Genomic DNA, 17,400 nt, shown 5'->3' on the forward strand with positions numbered 1-17,400 from the left:
ACCACAGTTGCTCTCGAATAGAAGACATTCTCTCCCACCATTTCCGAGTTCTCTCCCTCAAGTATGTCATTTTCTCCCAGAAATACCACATTTCAGTGGTAAATTTCAACTTCTCTTCCAAAAAGAGGATATTTTCTCCCAGAAATACCCCTTCTCTTAGAACTACCACACGTTTTCTCCCAAAAATACTGGATGACAAAACCAAATGGGACACTTGCAACCAAGAAGAGGACTGGCACAACTGCAGAGCGGTGCCATCCTCATTGAAGAGGTGACAAGGAGTGTACAGGGAGGGGAGCTGGGGACAGTCGGGGGACATGTGGGGTCTGCTGTGGGTGTGACATGGGGTCGGTGGTGTCACCATTGTTGGTTCTTCCCTTCACTGGATGCCACTGGGAGTCGTTGAGTGTCACTGTCTTCAGGTGACACCGTGACACAGGGTGACCTTGATGTGGAACAGCCGTGACGCAGTGTCCCCATCCCTGGCTGTCACTGTTGTTACCGTCATCTGGTGTCACCATCACTTGTGTGCCACCATCTATCGGGTGACACCATTCCCTGTACTCCGACCACCGCATGGGGCCAGGCACAGGCAGCTCTGCGTTGTCACCATGCTGTCACTGAGCCTCTCACTGTTCTTTGTCACCCCTCCAGGCCCACCTAGAGCTGGACCTGATGACACTGGAGTCCTCTGGCGCTGTCACCATCGTCTGACATGAGGATGTGGACACGCACGGTGGTGAACTCTGTGCCACCACCAGAGGGGACTGTGTGACACCAGCGTGGCACAGCCGTGACGCGGTGTCATCATCATCGGGTGTCGCGTTCGGCAGCCAGCATCGGGTGTCACCGTCATGCAGAGGGGACAAAAGGACCCCCTGGGGACGTTGAGCCGAAGCTGGGGACACTGTAACCAGCTGGAGGACTTCCTGGAGAAGTGGGGACACAGCATCGTGCTGTCACACCACCAAAGTTGGGGACACCTTCATGGCACCCTGGTGGTGTCACGTACTGGAGATGGGGACACCCCCACAGTGTCACCCCCACGGACCACTTTGTTCCCATGGGTCGGCGGTTGACACCCCTCACTTTTGCAATTATTTTGCAAATTAATTTTCGATAATGGGGGTTAGGGGATGTCCCCCCCCATGTCCCCATGTAAACTAAGCATGCACGCTGCAGTTTTCAGCCTAGGCTTTTAAGAGCAAAGCCAGAAAATTCCACACCGCTCAGTACAAAGCTGTGCGATGATGAGAGTGACTCAAGCTCTGCCCAAAGGATGAAAAGTAGCATCAAAACGGCTGAAGAGAGGGGGGACAATGAGGCAAGGTAGCACTGCAGAGAAGTCAGGAGAACACCTCTGCCTTCTGGGATCAGGCAGCCGGCGGAGCCTCTCTTCCCCCAACAGAGACGCCTGCAGGGTGAGGGGCACACGCTCACTTCTGCTCAGTGCTGCCCCGAGAAACTCAGACAGCTCGAGACAGCTGTTCTCTAACTCAGCGCGCCTGTGCTCAGGCCGTGCTACTTGCAGTTCTGTGCACGTGCTTTGCAGGCAGTGCGTTTATGGGCAGGGCCAAGGACTGGTGCATCCATTGCTTCTATAACCTGCAGCATCCCCTGATGGAGATGTGGGAGTTCTGACCCAGCGCCGCGAGTGGAATAACGAGGAGGTGGTGCAGCAGCTCACTGAGTGCCACTGGACAAATCAGGCCGTGCGCTCTTTGTGAATACAAAGCTCCAATTGTTTATTGATGGACTGCAACCAGAGTGCCAAGTTGGGCTGCTGCCACGAAGCCGCTGCCTTCTGATGCTCCTCCACTCAGTCCTTCAGCTGCAGCTTCTCCATCATCTCCACAAGGCTGTTCATTGTGGAGGACTGGAAAGAAAGAAAGCGAGCGTCAAAGTAGGACACCGCTTCCCCCAGCATTCTACAATCCCCTTCACGTCTGACAGACAGAGAACAACAAGAGCCGTGTCTGTGCTCACCGAGGACTCACCTCTGCACGTGCAGTGGCAGCTCTCAGAGCAGCCTTCTTCATTTCTGCTCTCCTCTCTTTTTGTCGTTGTCGTCTTGCTATAGAGAAAGAGGAGAGAAATTCAGTTTGTCAACAGCAAAACCGCGGAAACATGGGTACATGAAAACAGGCTAGGAAGCCTCTCAGGGAAGGGTATTTCCAGTGGGACAAGCAGAAGGCCGTCATGGATTTCATGGGAAAAGAGAGGGTTACACTTTCTGGCACTTCCTTGCCATTGGACTCGGCAGCCTTCTACTCTTTTCCCCTCTCCGCAGAGAGAAGGAGAAAGCAAAGCAAATCCTAAGCAAACTCCATGCACCTGATAAGGGAAGCACCTCACCAGGGCAGCTGCAGCACCTTCCTACCTCTTCGCTTTGAGGTCAGGAACCGCTCAGTCGGCGCTGGGGCAGGCCCAGGGTGTGTTGCTGGAGCTGGCACACCGCCTCTTCTCTGATGTGGGCTCTGAGCCTTCTCCCCATCGCGCTCCACCTTCACTTGTTTCTTGGCAGGCCACAGCTCTGCTTTTTGCTCCTCTTCCTCCACTCCCTTGCGCTTTCTTGCAGCCATGGTCTTGGAGAGGGAGTGGTTGTCAACTGCAGGGGAAGGTCTTTCCCCTCTGCTGGGACCTGCTGTTCCAGGAAGCCCTCCTCGAGCCCGGAGAGGAGCTTTCGCGTACATCTTGCCGTTTGGCTCAGCACCTCTCCCTGTTCAAATCAAGCAAGGGGAAGCAGCAAGATTAAAAGAGAGTCACACACTGCCTTCGGTCTGCAAAATGGGCCACAATGCTAGGAACTCTCGAGTGTTCACAGCAATGGACCTTGGGATCTTGGCTGAACTGTGGGCCATTTCCAATTGGGACAGGAAAGGCAACTGTAATCCCCAGGGATTAAGATCTCAAGCAACACGCAACGACAGCAGTCCCAGGAAAGGACAGACAGAAAGCCTAACTAGAAAGACAGTGCACCAAACCCAGATGCTGCTGTGTGTCTGTACCTCTCTTGAGGGCTGTGCCACACTCCATGCTCCTCCCCTGGCTTCCTGCAAGGCTGCGCTTCACTGCAAGCCTGCTTGCATCAGCTTCTGTCAGAAAGGAAACAAGAAAGACATGAAGAGCATCTCTTTGGAGGAGCATTTTAGCACAGCCAACCACAAACTTCTGCTCCTCAAGCGTAGTTTCTTCAATTGGCCTTTCTGCTGCTACAACGCTGTGCCATTTCTGCAGTCAGCACAGATCTGCAGTGCCCCTTCTTTTCTCCTCCATCCCACACAGCCCTTCATGCAGCCCTATTTAGAGGCAGGTACCCACACCACAGCTCACAAGAGCTTCTTACCTGGGGAGGCTTTCCGTTTCCCCCCAAGCCCAGCACCATTCCATGGACGCGCAGGCTCCGTCCCTACAACAACAGATTGTGTGTTGATTTCACAGACACCAGGAGCAGCACTGTCCTGTTAGCCCACGTCCACCACAAAAACCAAAAGACACTCTTCTACAGCCAGAACAGAAACTGATCTTTAAACTGCAGTGCGCTTGCACAAAGCACTACTGCTCTCATTCCCGCTCAGGTGGCAGCAGAGGAACCCCAGTCTGCCTGACAGCTCTGCATGCTGCAGAGCAAAGCTGCGTCAGCACACAAAACGCTATCAGCTGCAAAAGTCGAGGCACGGATTTTTTGTCCCTACAGGGAATGCACTCAGCTCTGAGCACCACCACTTACACACACACTTCTGTCTCACTGCTGCCATCTGTTGCTGTCGGCCTCTCTAATGCTTCCACCATGGTTACCGGACACCCCTGCAGTGCTGCACCGCTCAGAAGTAATACTTAAAATGCATTCTTCCATACTTCATGACAGAGGACTGCAGAGACTCACTTTTGCGTGGTGCTAAGGATGGTCCGTCCCCATCGCGTCCCTCTGTGCGCTGCAAGGCGCTGTTGGATCTCTGGCAGCCTGCTGGGTGCTGCTCCCTAGCACAGGGAACCGCGCCGCGCTGCTTCTGAGGAGAGAAATAAAGGAAGGGCCATGGAAACGGCCACCCAACGTTTGCAAAGAGATGCAGCGTTCCAGATGGTGCCAGAGGTGGGTATCAGAGTGCTGAGACGTTAGTTATCACTAACGGAAACATTTGGGAGCGCATTCACAACATCTGCACGCGCTGCAATTTCTGGGCATATCCAGCTTTCTCATCGTTCAGGTGGAGAAGACGGGCGCTCTCAGACATCACTTCGGGGGGTTAAACCAACACACCTGCAAACACCAGCATTATTCCGAGGGAAACAGTGACTTCAGGTGCCACAGTTCAACCCATGCAAAATTACCGTACACAGCCTTAGCTCTTCACCACTATTTCTTCCCCACCCTTTACTACTGCAGGCAGCTAGAACTAACTTCTCAGCAGAAACCCAGGGCAGCTGGCAAACCATAACCAGGTGCAGCTGGCAGGAGGGCAGTGCCCACTCTCTGCTCCCACCCTGCCCCAGCAGGTTAAGGAGCCTGGCAATGCTGTCCTGTTGCTGCAAGTGCACAACCCAGCCGCTTACTGAGCTAACAAAGGACCAGCAGGGCTCCCCCTGCTCCACCCCTTCCCCTCCAAAACCAGAGAAAGGAGAAACCCAAGCGAAAGAAACCCAGCCATACCTTTCCACGCGCAAAGCAGCGATGGCAACTGCGTCCGTCTCCCTGCTGAGACATGCTGGGGAACGTCTCAGGGGAAGCTCAAGTTCCCGGGGTCCTCTCCACAGGGACTGCCCGCACTGTTGGAAAGAGCTGGCTTCACTCTCTCTTCAAGTGCCTTGATCCCCAAAATCTCCTTTTGGAAAGGAAAAAGGAACCCTAAGGAAAGAACCTGCAAGTGAAAAACAGTGAGGAAGAAGCATTTTCCCAGCATTCTTCTGCTGTGCAGTTTAAACTCTCGGGCAGGGCAATGTCTCGAAACCAGCTGGTTACAAGGACTGTCCCCAAAATACACCCAGCTCCTGTACAGCTGCCATGATTTCTGACAGCAAGCGTTCTCCATCTCCTCAATAGTTACGCGCCTTGAAGCACATGGCTGGTGTTGCTGTCCTGAAGAAAACTCCCTCTGTCTCACTGCCAGCCGGGACGAGGGCTGATGCAGCGTGCCCACCCCAGCCCAGCTTTCCTGCTGAGACACCTCCCGGCAACCACCCAGCACCAAACCCAGCTCACCTGCTCGGCCTGCTCAGCCTGAGCTGTGCCCAGCTCACGCACACGCCGCAGCGGTGCTTCCGACGGGCTCTCGCAGGGTGATCTCTCAAGGAAAGCTCACAGCTCAGTCTCTGCGTGCAGCACACTCACCAGAGCACCAGCTCTGCTCACCGGCTGTGCCACAAACGCTCCCACCTCGGCGATGACTGTGACCTCAGCGAGTGCCCTCATCACTTCTGTGCTTCCATCATAAGCAAAGGGCGTGCTCACCTCCCAGATCCAAATTTTAGGAAACCAACACCACGGTCTCCCAACGGGTTTATTTAAGTAAAAGAACAGAGAAATTAAGATGACCCTCATGCAGCCAGTTCTTGCTCAGGTGCTGCACAATCGGACCAAGGAGATGTTACCCCCAGGCTGCCTCCAGCTTGGAGGATTTGAGCTCCCAAGCAACCAGCAAGCATTTGGACGTGCCCTCCCCCTGCTTTTTACAAGGACAGACGAGTCCTTCTTGGGATGCCAGCTATTCTGCAAAGGCGGAATAGCTCTGTTCTTGGGCCGCAGCTCCTTGGCCACACGCTTCTCAAATACTGGGGCTGCATTACCTCCTGGGCATCCACACGTGCTCCGACTCTCCCGCAGGGTTTCTGGCTTCCTGCTGGGGAGCTTCTCATCTTCTGCAATATCATTCCTGCCTCCTCTGGTACCATCCTGGGAGATGCTGCAGAGCTCATGAGCCTGAACTACCTTCCTCCCATCAGCAGCTGCTCTTGCTTTAAAGAAGTGCCAGCACCTACGAATCAGCTTGGAGAAAGTAATTCTGGGGACCCAGAGACACTGCAAGTTTCAATGCAGCTCCCACAAGAACGCTGCTGTTAAATCCATAGAATCATAGAATGGATCAGGTTGGAAAAGACCTGAAAGATCATCGAGTCCAACCGCAACCTGACCATACTCCCCTAACTCTAACAACCCACCACTCAATCATGTCCCTGAGCACCACATCCAGAGCTCTTTAAACACGTTCAGGGACAGCCAGGACACATCCCCAATTAGCCAGGACTGCTGAAGGATGATGGAGAGCGGCTTGGCAGCCACGTCTGCCAACCCCCTCAGCACCCCAAGGTTCAATCCATCCGGCCCCATGGCTTTCAAAGCAGGTTTTGTTTCTTTAATTATTGTCTCCCATTCTATCTTTTCTTTTAGAAAGGAATCTAAAAGATGAAAAGTAAGAAAGTACTAAACAAAATGAATCAAAAGAAATGAAAAAAGGAAAGAAAGGGGAAGAGATGAAAAGAGACGGAAAGAAAAGGGGAGAGGGAAAGAAAAGGGGAGAGGGAAAGAAAAGGGGAGAGGGAAAGAAAAGGGGAGAGGGAAAGAAAAGGGGAGAGGGAAAGAAAAGGGGAGAGGGAAAGAAAAGGGGAGAGGGAAAGAAAAGGGGAGAGGGAAAGAAAAGGGGAGAGGGAAAGAAAAGGGGAGAGGGAAAGAAAAGGGGAGAGGGAAAGAAAAGGGGAGAGGGAAAGAAAAGGGGAGAGGGAAAGAAAAGGGGAGAGGGAAAGAAAAGGGGAGAGGGAAAGAAAAGGGGAGAGGGAAAGAAAAGGGGAGAGGGAAAGAAAAGGGGAGAGGGAAAGAAAAGGGGAGAGGGAAAGAAAAGGGGAGAGGGAAAGAAAAGGGGAGAGGGAAAGAAAAGGGGAGAGGGAAAGAAAAGGGGAGAGGGAAAGAAAAGATGGAAAACAGAAAACAAAATGAAAAAAGGAAAAAAAGGAAAGGAAGAAAAGAAGAAAAAGGAAAGGAGAAAAAACCATCCTTCCATCACCACTGCCACTACAAGCACTAAACCATATCCTGTAACTCCTAATCCAGATGCCTCATGAACACTGCCAGGGACGGCGACTCCACCACCTTCCTGGGCAGCCATTCCAGTGCCTGGCTGCTCTCTGAGAGAACAAGTTCTTCCTTATGTCTAACCTAAACCTCCTCTGGTACAACTTATGGCCATTTCCTCGGGTCCTGTTTGTTGCCTGGGAGACGAGGCCAAACCCCTCCTCATCACAGCCTCCATTCAGGAAGTTGTAGATTGCAATGAGGTCTCCTCTGAGCCTCCTCTTCTCCAGACTGAACAACCCCAACTCCTTCAGCCGCTCCTCGTAAGGCCTGTGCTCCGGACCCCATACCAGCTTTGTTGCCCTTCTCTGGACACGTTCCAGGGCCTCAATGTCTTTTTTTTGTAGTGAGCGGCCCAAAACTGAACACAGTGCTCAATGCGTGGCCTCACCAGGGCTGAGTACAGGGGGATGATTCCCTCCCTGCTCCTGCTGGCCACGCTATTTCTAATGCAAGATGCTGTTGGCCCTCTTGGCCACCTGGGCACACCTCTGTCCCTGGAAAGGTGATGGAACAGCTTGTGCTGGATGCCATCTCCAGACAACTGGAAGAAAAGGAGGTTATCAGGAGTAATCAGCAAGGGTTCACCAGGGGGAGGGCATGCTTGACCAACCTGGTAGCCTTCTACGATGTTGTCACTGGCTGGGTGGATGTAGTGCATGTAGTCTACCTTGCTTTCAGCAAGGCGTTTGATACCGTCTCCCACAACATCCTTATGACAAAGCTGAGGAAGTGTGGACAGATGAGTGGACAGTGAGGTGGGTTGAGAACTGGCTGACTGGCAGAGCGCAGAGGGTCGTCGTTGGCGGTGCAGAGTCCGGTTGGAGACCTGTAACCAGCGGTGTTCCTCAGGGGTCGGTGCTGGGTCCGGTCTTGTTCAACATCTTCATCAATGTCCTCAATGAGGGAATAGTGCTCACCCTCAGCAAGGGTGATCTGTGAGGCCCCGTGTACTGAAAGGCAGCCACACGGTCTCCCATGAGCCTTCTGTTCTCCGGGCTCAACAAGCCCAAACCTCTCAGTCTCTCTCCAAAGGAGACATTCCCGATGCTTTGAAGCCTTTGAAGTCACGTTCCTGATGTCCAAGTTACGTGCCCATCATGTGTTAATGCTGTTGTGCCAATCGGTGGGCTCAACAGCTGCAACAAAGACACCAACGTCTTTGGGATAGGCTTATTTTACTGCCTATGACAAAATAAAACCAACAGTAATATTGGCAGCGTCTATAGCCAAAAGAGAAGCTTAGCAGTAAAGGGAATAAGCAAGGCAGTGGGCCTACTCATTGCCACGTGAGCACAGTGGTGAAGAAAGATCCACGACCAATTGCCCCAGCACTTTACCATCAGCCAGATCTGCAGTCACTGGGGAGCCCCGTTTGCAGGGAGGATCTGAAGAACCTCTCCCAGCCATGGGGAAGTTGCACAGCAATGCATCCATCCCACGAGTGAGGCGTCCAGAGCCGCTGCAAGCAGCTCCAGCCTTTCTAGCACACAGTAAACCAATGTACGGAGCAGTCCGAGGGAACAGCCGCTGCCCTCTTTCTCCTCTTGGTTTTCGCCCCGAAGCCTGGCCAGGGCTCAAGGGGAACAAAAGGCGTCGTGCTGTCAATCTTGCTGTAGCACGGGCCTCTTTGGCAAGACTGTCTGCCCAGCCCCCCCGCGTCGGGCTTCGTCGGGTAACGAACTCAGCAGCAAAGCTGCCCTCGGCTCCTCGGGGAGAGCCCGCCGTCGTCACGGAAACGCAGCGTGACAGCACGCAGGTCCCAGCAGCCCGGCTGATGTCACCGGCGCCGTGACTTCCTCTGCCTGCCCTGGAGCCGCAGCCCGAGAGCTTTCCGGCCCCCGGCCTCCCTCTCCCTGGTCAGCGCCAGCGCCGCCAGCTTTCTTCTCGGACAGACGTGAATACAGAAAACGGCAGTCGAGTCCTCCGCCTGCGGGGCAGCGGCTCAGCACGGCGCTGCTGACCGTTCGAGCCGAGCCGAGCCGGAACCGAAGGCGGCCGCCCGACTCTGCCGGGCTCCGACGCGTCTCGATCGGCGGGGTCGGTCCCTCTCTTTCGGGGCTGCCCGGCTCGGCCAGGAGCCGCTCCCGGACACCGGGCGTCCCGCCGCTCGCAGTCAGCCGCCGGTTCTCAGCCGGCGGCGCCCCGCCGCGACGCCGACTCCGGAGGACGGCTCCGTTCTGACGCGGGACGGACGGGGCCCCGAGGCGCGGGGCGGGCGGCGGCGGGGACGCGGGGCGGCGGAGCGCCGCTTTCCCGGCACGGAATCCCGCGGCCGCCATTGGCGGAGAGCCCGCGCTCGGCCCCGCCTCTCCCGCTCTCCTATTGGTCGGCCCGCGGAACGGGGCGGGCGCTCCCGGCGGGGTCGTTTGCGCCCGCGGTCGCGCCGTCATTGCGTCATCATCGCGCGCGTCCCGCGTGGCCCCGGCCCGGCTGCCCGCGGCGCTGCCTCGCTCCGCGCGCCCGCTCCGCTTCCGGGGCCCCGGGGCCCGCGCCCCCCGATCCTTTTCCTCCGCGCGGCCTTCCAGCCGCTCTGCCCCCGGCCTGCAGAGATGCCTCGGGTCGTCGTGACCGAAGTGCGGGACCGGCGCGTGGCGGTGTTGAACGTCGTTCCGTTGGCATCAGCCGTCGGTCAGCCCGTCCAGAGCCCTGTGCGGGGCCTTCGTTTCCTCAGGCGGATAACGGGAGGATGCCGGAGCCGAGGGGCGGTGGGAGGGAGGCGGGGACGGGAGCATCCTGCCGTGCCGCCAGCAGCCCGGGGGCCGCGTGCTGCGGGTGCCGGCACGAAGCTCCGCCGTCCGTCAGTACGGGAGCTGCGGTTCTGGTGCAGCAGCAGGAGCTCAGCGCAGCCCTGCAGAGAGCGGTCCGGCGGCACGGGAAGAAGATGACGGCCTGGAGCGCGAGTGCCTCAGCAGTGTCTGCAGCCTGCGAGGAGCCGAGCCGGGCTGGGGAGAGGAAGGTGTGGGAGTCCCGGGGAGGGACGCGCGATGGCAGCGTTATTGGCAGGATCAGCTGCTTCCTCCACCGCTCCCGACGCCGAGCACTGGTTTCCTTTGAGAAGCAGCCCACTGTCACATCTGTGGGGTTCCGCAGGACACACAGGCATGGGGTAAGTTTAGGTTGGATATCAGGACAAACTTCTGTGCAGAACTTCTACAGCCGTGGGTGGGATCCCCCTGAGCTCCCCTTCTCCAGGCTGAGCAGCCCCCTCTCTCTCAGCCTCTTGTCATGGCAGAGGTGTTCCAGTCCCTTCACCATCTTGGTAGCCCTGCGTTGGACTCTTTCCAGCATGTCCAGCTGTCTCCTGTACTGGGAGCCCAGAGCTGGACGCTGTTCTCCAGCTGCAGCCTCCCCAGTGCTGAGCAGAGCAAAAGGAATGGTGCAGAATACTGGTCCTTACCTGCTACAAGAGAAGTCAGGACTAGGGCTATGATGGGAGCGCATTGCTTTATGATTGACATGGAGAACTGCTAGGAAGAAGGCCTGGTGGGCCTGAACACAGATGCCGGGTGGTCCAGCTTTTGTTTCACTGGAAACGCGGTACTCCGTGGGCAGCAGTATGGAGATATGTTCTCCATGCAGTTGTGCCCCCGTGGCTTCTTTCTGATATGCTTGGGAAGTCCCACTAGAACAGGCTGCCGTGTGAGACAGAAGTGAGAGAGAAGCATCAGTTGTGTGGGTGGAGTTTTACTATCTCTGTGTTCACATCTTTTATGTTTGTCTTCTTTTTTTTTTCCAGTTCAACTCTGCGTGCGTCGGTCTGCCTTTGCTAAATCCTTTTCTTGTGGCCTTAGGCAACAATCGAGGGGGTCTCAAGTTTCAGCGCTGAGCAAGAAGCGCAGGCTCTCAGGAAGGCCATGAAGGGCTTTGCTAAGTTGATCTCCCTCCATGGTCAACTTTTATTTTTTCCCCAGCACTGCGAATGGCTGCTCTGGTGGTTTGATAGAGGGAAGCATAGCTGCTTGCACTGCTCTGCTGCACAACTGCCCTAAAAATTGTTGGAAAGCGGAAACAGAACTGCCCTTCGTGTCCCAAAATGCAGCTGCTCTGGTGGCGTGGGTCCTGGCAGCTTTGTGTGCATCGATGTAGTCCTGGAGCTGTTGAGAGCCGGCTGTGTGAGGGACTGGAGGTGGCACAAGACCAGAGGGCACTTCTGATCCTTGTGCAAGCATCCTGACTAGCTTCCATTTGTTTCTTGCAGGCACGGATGAAGATGCCATCACTGACGTCTTGACCAAACTAAATGTTTCCCAGCGTCAGCAAGTTCTGATCACCTCTAAGAGCACTACTGGCAGGGTGGGTGGTCTGCAGAGATGCACGAACGTGGTTGTGTCACTTGGGCGCAAAGTGAAAAACGACCCAATCTCTACAAGAGAAAGGTCGGCAGAGACTTCACCTGACCAAGGTTGTTTTGTTCTTGTTCAGTTCAGAGCAGTTGTTTATGCAAGGAGTGTTGGAGCCTGAAGAGGAGTGCTGAACAGCTCAGTTCCTCTGTCCTCAAAGGCCGTCCCTTCTGCCAACTCCTTTCTCCTCTTTGCCTTCTAGGATTTGATTGATGACTTGAAGTCGGAGCTGAGTGGGAATTTTGAGAGGGTGATCATTGGGGTGATGACTCCCACCACCATGTATGACGTGCACGAACTAAGGAGGGCTGTGAAGGTTTGGAAATCTTCCTTTTGTATTGCTTAAGTTCTGGCCAAGGACTTACTGCTTTGTTATGCATGTCTTCTCTCTCTTAAAGAAACCTAGTTGCACGTCACAAGCAGGTGCTGGTATCTTAAGTCTTGCCTTGGTGATTCCCTAGGGAGCAGGAGCAGATGAAGGTTGCCCAATGGAAATTCTGGCTTCTCGCACCAATGGAGAGATTTGTCGCATTAATGAGAACTACAAGCTTCGTAAGGAGTGCAAAAGGCTCTCTTGTCAGTTTCTTCCTGTCTGCGCTTCTTAATTGGAGGCTGTAGCACTAATGATGATGGCTGGAGTGCTGCAGTGCTGCTGGGAGGCCTGGGCACAGTTCTGTACTTAGCTAGGTTACAGCTGGCAAATGTTGTGGGCAGCACCCAGGTGGTGGCCCTGCTCCTAACGGGTGCTGTGTGTGTGTTCTTGCTGGAATATGGCTGCTCCCTTGAGGATGGCATCGTATCTGACACATCTCCCATGTTTCGAAGGGTCCTCGTGTCCCTCGCAACGGTGAGCCAAGCTGAGGGGAGAAGGGGGTGAATGTTCAGAGCTGTGGGCACAGCTCTGCACTCAGTGGTGAGGAGCTCCAGGCTGGCTTTTTCTCACCCTGTGTGTCCCATGACCTGCTCCTCAAACCCAGCCTCTCCGGGGAGGGAACTCTGACTCTGGGTGTGCATGAGTGCTGTGGGCTCTTCTTTAAATGTCCCAGTAAAGTGGGTTGCTGCTCGTTTCAGAAGGAAGCCCAAAGTACATCTGAGCTGCGTTTCATTTGTAAGCTAGTGTTCCCTTTGAAGGACTCCATTATCCATCCCCAGCAGCTTTTCATGAACGGGGAATTCTCAGGAGTTGCTTCCAGTAGATGCTCTGGTGAACTGAGTCTTCTATCCTTGTGTCTTTGCAGGGAAACAGAGATGAAGGAATGTATGTGGATGATGCCCATGCTCAGCAAGATGCTCAGGTGCGTAGTAATGTGCTTCCCAATCTATTCTTGTGCAGGTGATGCGTGGTGAAGAGAAGCCAGCCTGTGAAATGGAAATAATGCTTTTAGCCTTGTTTGCAAGTCTCTAATGAGAGGTCTCTCGACAGGCTGGCTACTTGGCAGGGGCAATGAGATTTTGGCTGTGGGTTGCCGTGCCTGGTAGGTGCTTGTTGGAAAATATCCGTGATCTAGACAAGTACGCGCCAGCAGTGCTCTAGCTGCAAGGGATTTAAGATCTCCTGTACGCCCAGTCTTCTCCATGAGCCTTACTTTGTCACCCCTAATGTCTTGAAGTGCCTGTACGAAGCGGGGGAGAAGAAGTGGGGAACAGATGAGGTGCAGTTTATGTCCATCCTCTGTACACGGAACAGGTATCACCTAGTGAGAGGTAGGACCCCTGCACAGTGTCCTGGGTTTTTCTTTCCTTCCTTGTTTGTGTGTGATGCTTTTGTAGGAGCTCTGTAGCTGTCCAGTAGATGTGAACTCTTCTGAGGCAGCAGGTGTCCTAGAGAGAGCCGCATTGCATCCATTCCATTCTGGCTGTTTTATTCCCTCCTGAGACTGAAAGGGACTTGAGAAACCTAAGTCCAACTGGCTGCAGCTCCAGCATGGAAAGCAGAGATCATGAAGTGTGACTGCCATTGGGGCAGGGGGGAGAGAAGCTAAGAAACTTGATTGGCAGCACAAAGCAGCAGGTCTTGAAAATGGTACTAGCTGTGGTAGGCCAATTCGCAAGACTGTTAGCAGTGAAAATGAATTATTTCTGTGGGGCGATCCTGATTTAGCTGAGAGTGCTGCAGGGATGAAAGAATGTTCATGCAGTATACGAGGAGCTTGTTGCAAAGCGGTCCTTTGAATCTCTGTGACTTTCTGCCATAGTTTTTGATGGTACAGAGGCATTGCTAACAAGGACATAACAGCATTAAATCTGAGATGGTAGGCAGTTATTCAATAGATTGTTTAGTTCTTGTTCGGCCTGTGCTTTTTGTTGTTGTCTGTCTGCTATTCAGCTCAGAATACAGAACTATTGTATTTCTCATAAATGCTTAGCACTCAAATATGGAAGTGCTTCACAGGCATTAATTTTTGTACCTAACAAGTTTTACTATGAAGCCACGAGTGTCTTCATCATTATTTAGCACAATAATTGCAGCAGTACAAACAACCAACCTTATAAAAAATATTACATGCATTATTTTTTTTTAGCTCATCAAGGAAAGGGTTCTGTGAATCTTTACCTACACCTAGATCTACTGTGCAGTATACAAGATGGATACTCATCTGAAATATCTAGTGCTGTATCTATATGCAAAGTGTCAACCTAAATTTTTGGCTTTACAAAATTTTGATGACTATATTTTGCAGTAGATATATTTACAGCCTAGTTGTTTCTTCATTTCTTTTTATTTCCAGTACTTGAATGTATTATAGGATTCTATGTGGGTTTATTTGTGTGGCAAAGATCACCTTTCTTTGTTTACTGCTCCAAGATACTCGTTTTATTGAAAATTACTCATGAAGACTTATGATGTTTCTCTGAAAATGCTGAAAATAACTAAATGGCAATCTTTAACATTTACCATTAGAAAACAAATGGTTTGTGCATGAGATGAAAAGACAATAAAATCTGTTATGTTAACAGATAGGTATCATTTACTTTTAAGCAGAGTACTATGAAATCTTTTACCAAGAGGTACAAAATTACAAAAGAAGCACTGAATTTACTTCAGTCATTTTTAAATTTTACTTGAGAGTCTGTCACGGAGTTATCTAGATCAACGTGTGCCCTCGACAGGGGGCAGCAAGCCCATAGGCCCCCTGGCCCAAAAACAGGACGGAAAAGGGGGAAGGGAAGGGAGATGGGAGCTGGGCCCAGAAACCAGAACAGCAGCAACAATCTAAGGAGGAAAACTTAATTTTACTAAACATGATATCGGAATGCAAGATAACACAATATAATATAATTGAAATTGAGGCTAATAAATCAAATAAGAGAGAGAGAGTGTCCGAAACTAAAAGGCCTACTTTGAACTGAAGGCACACGGTTGGGGAGCAGACCCACACACTGCTAGGCAGTGAGCAAGAGAGCCAGAGAGCAAGATCCCATGACTCCCTCCCATGGCTTATCTTCCTCTCTGAACATGAAGTCCCCTGGGATGTGTAGTTCTTCCTTTCTTCTGAGAACCAGGCATCCAGAAAGTTGTCAGTCCACGGAACTGGAGTATTAACTCTTTAATTACCCGTGCTTTACATGATGTTTGGTGTGGAATACCGATAACAAAATTATAAAACCATGACAGAGTACTGTGTTTTGTACTTTTTTGACTTCCAAAGTCAAAAAAGAGCTGATTTTGCTGTGGGAGGTAACTACGGTTAGGAGAGAAACTGTGTGCTCATTTTCCAGAAGGTAGTACATAAAAAATAAAGAAAGATCTTTGTATTCCTGGAAATTTGAGAAATTGGAGGGTCTGCTGTAGGAAATAGGATATATCAGTGTTTCTGTTTACAAGACAGTGACTGCTGTTTGTAATCTGTTAGAGGATGGGTATCTTGTCACAGAACAACCCTTTTGGACATCTTTATAAATGTTTTAGTAACTGAGCAATGGATCAGTGATGCAAAATACTTTCTTATCTAGCAGCAGCTCTTATCTGAATTTACTGTATCTATTGTGGAGAAAGCCCGAGGTTCCAGTGCTACAGTGTTTGTGTTGTGAGCACTACAAAACTTTTTAAAACCACTGTTCATTTGCTCAGTATCAAAGAAAACATTTTAACCAAACTTAAGTGCTAACTAGTCACTCGGAGGTCTTCACTACCTAAAATTTTCCTTCATAACAGAATCTTTACAGTGTATGAGATAGAAATAATAAAATAATTTTCTTATTCTTTCCCTTGGGCATTTCCTGGAAACACAAACTCTGATAGTGTGGTCCGACATGATTTGCAACACCCAGTCATTGCTCGCTATGTACGTATAGTTCCTTTAGATTGGAATGGAGAAGGCCAAATTGGGTTAAGAATTGAGGTCTACGGCTGCTCCTACTGTAAGTTTTTCCATTATATTCCTTTAAAAAAAAAAAAAAAATCAAAATAGAAACTGTCTTTGAATTTCAGATTAAATCTGAATCTCAAGTGCTTTTTGCTAAAATGCATGAAGATATTCCAGGATTACTAATTGTAATAACTGGAGCTTAATTTAATATTTACTGTATCCTTTATTCTGAGTTTCTAGTTAGCTCTTCTATAGGAAATACAGCATTAGAATTAGTAAGAGTGCTTTGAAATCACTACTTTTGATCTTCAAAATTGTTTTTGCAGAAGACTTGAATAGACCAGTTGAGGAAAAGATAGCATTCAGATACATTTCATGCTGGGTCTTGAGAGGGAAACAAGACATAATTCATTGCCTGATGACAAAGATAAAAATAAAACAAGTAAAAATTCAATTGAAGAAGCTCACCTTGTCTAAATATGACATGTTTTTTGGAGATTTTTCCTTTAATATTTGAGTATAACTTTAGAATCTCTTCTAAAAAAAAAAAACGAGATGAGCAATGGTGCAAGTGGTTAAGAGCACAACAGATCAAGTTTTAAGAAAAGCAAGTGTAGTTTCTAAATACCATTCCTTGAATTTGATCCTGTGGGTGCTTACGTGAAGTCCACATGCCTGCAAACTGTAAATGTCTGATGTCCTATTTCTATGCAAATTTAGTACAGTATTCTTGTAGGTGTTTTAGGGGAAATAAATACTTGAGATTTATCTTAAAAAATAAAAAAATAAAAAATAAAAAATGTTAGAACAAGTTAAGAAGCACCTATCTTGAAGACTCTTCCATTGACATCAAGTGATTTAAGGCCTATTGAAACACTTTGTCATGGTAACTAGCAATTATGTTAATTAACTAGCAAAAATATCTTGTGATTTCTGTTGTTTTGACTTGGCTATGTGCTTTCATTAAACACTATTGAGAATCACATTCTGGTATTATTTTTCCTATTTCCATGCAAAGAATTAAAGCCTCATTTTAAAATTTAGATTAAACTTAGATAATTTTTTAACAGCTGAAATAACTTAGCTGAAAAATCAAATCAAACTTGCTGCGGTGTTGGTAGGGCTGTGCTGGGGGAATTCATGGGTGTTGGATACGTTTGTAAGAAAACACATTGTATTTGTTATCTGAGGAACTGTAGGTTATCCTACAACAAGTTGGTTCTTGTTCAAAAAGGTAGTGATCATCTGAAGTATTAGGTAGCACTGTGTACAAGGCTCTTAATGAACCAAATTTGCCATCACTCTACTAAAATATTTTATATGCTGTTTTAAGTGTAGCCAACACTATAACATGGTTGATTTCACATCATGATTACATTTTTTTACATTTAAGTATATCTACTTTGAATACAAATACAAGTATATGGAGACAGAAACCAACTTTTTTTTTTTTTAATCCAACACTTTTTTAAACAACAACAAAAAAAATATTTTTAAGTTGTAGGGTTTTTTTTGTTTTTTTTTGTTTTTTGTTTTTTTTTTAGCCAAAAATATTTACACGCAAAAGGTTTTAGGTTTTTGTTTTGTTTCCTTTTTTTTTTTTTTTTAATTAAATTGATATCTAATGCACTGTAAGCACGTTACAAGATGAATTTGGAGTCTGAAACTAAATGTGAGGAAAAGC

The 17,400-nt window shown here is 50.1% G+C and overlaps 2 protein-coding genes across 6 annotated transcripts; one reads left to right on the forward strand and one right to left on the reverse strand.

The window, feature by feature from the left end:
• Nucleotides 1–682: 682 nt before the first annotated feature.
• On the reverse strand, nt 683–6,482 carry LOC149913358 (zinc finger CCCH domain-containing protein 11A-like). 2 transcript variants are annotated; one of them, XM_090129996.1, is made up of 8 exons: nt 5,201–6,482; nt 4,652–4,823; nt 3,887–4,010; nt 3,347–3,409; nt 3,009–3,095; nt 2,381–2,719; nt 1,998–2,074; nt 683–1,876 (listed from the first exon to the last, which is right to left on the reverse strand). In XM_090129996.1, exons 2-8 carry the CDS (start codon nt 4,703–4,705, stop codon nt 1,820–1,822), a joined length of 801 nt encoding a protein of 266 aa, XP_089986122.1. In that variant the 5' UTR covers nt 4,706–4,823; nt 5,201–6,482; the 3' UTR covers nt 683–1,819. The 2 variants fall into 2 exon arrangements, with proteins under 2 accessions (XP_089986122.1, XP_089986121.1); XM_090129995.1 differs by having other exon boundaries at nt 4,652–4,859.
• A 2,975-nt stretch (nt 6,483–9,457) lies between these two features.
• On the forward strand, nt 9,458–17,172 carry LOC149913359 (annexin A4-like). 4 transcript variants are annotated; one of them, XM_090129940.1, is made up of 4 exons: nt 9,458–11,442; nt 11,609–11,722; nt 11,868–11,958; nt 12,645–17,172. In XM_090129940.1, the coding sequence occupies exons 1-4, from the start codon at nt 11,377–11,379 to the stop codon at nt 12,656–12,658; spliced, it is 285 nt and encodes a 94-aa protein (XP_089986066.1). In that variant the 5' UTR covers nt 9,458–11,376; the 3' UTR covers nt 12,659–17,172. The 4 variants fall into 4 exon arrangements, 2 of the variants coding, with proteins under 2 accessions (XP_089986066.1, XP_089986065.1); XR_016461295.1 differs by having other exon boundaries at nt 9,463–10,172; nt 10,978–11,442; nt 11,868–17,172; XM_090129939.1 differs by having other exon boundaries at nt 11,868–17,172.
• Nucleotides 17,173–17,400: the final 228 nt, after the last annotated feature.

This window comes from Phasianus colchicus, chromosome 38 (genome assembly GCF_987193195.1).
Source record: "Phasianus colchicus chromosome 38, bPhaCol1.hap1.1, whole genome shotgun sequence".
NCBI lineage: Eukaryota > Metazoa > Chordata > Aves > Galliformes > Phasianidae > Phasianus > Phasianus colchicus.

Coding starts and splice junctions, on each gene's coding strand:
- LOC149913359 (XM_090129939.1), top strand. CDS start 11,377: ATGCACGAACGTGGTTGTGTCACTTGGGCGCAAAGTGAAAAACGACCC. Junction 11,443..11,608: donor CCAATCTCTACAAGAGAAAG/GTCGGCAGAGAC, acceptor TTTGCCTTCTAG/GATTTGATTGATGACTTGAA. Junction 11,723..11,867: donor AACTAAGGAGGGCTGTGAAG/GTTTGGAAATCT, acceptor GTGATTCCCTAG/GGAGCAGGAGCAGATGAAGG.
- LOC149913358 (XM_090129996.1), bottom strand. CDS start 4,705: ATGTCTCAGCAGGGAGACGGACGCAGTTGCCATCGCTGCTTTGCGCGT. Junction 3,096..3,346: donor GAAACGGAAAGCCTCCCCAG/GTAAGAAGCTCT, acceptor CCTTTCTGACAG/AAGCTGATGCAAGCAGGCTT. Junction 2,720..3,008: donor TGGCACAGCCCTCAAGAGAG/GTACAGACACAC, acceptor TGATTTGAACAG/GGAGAGGTGCTGAGCCAAAC.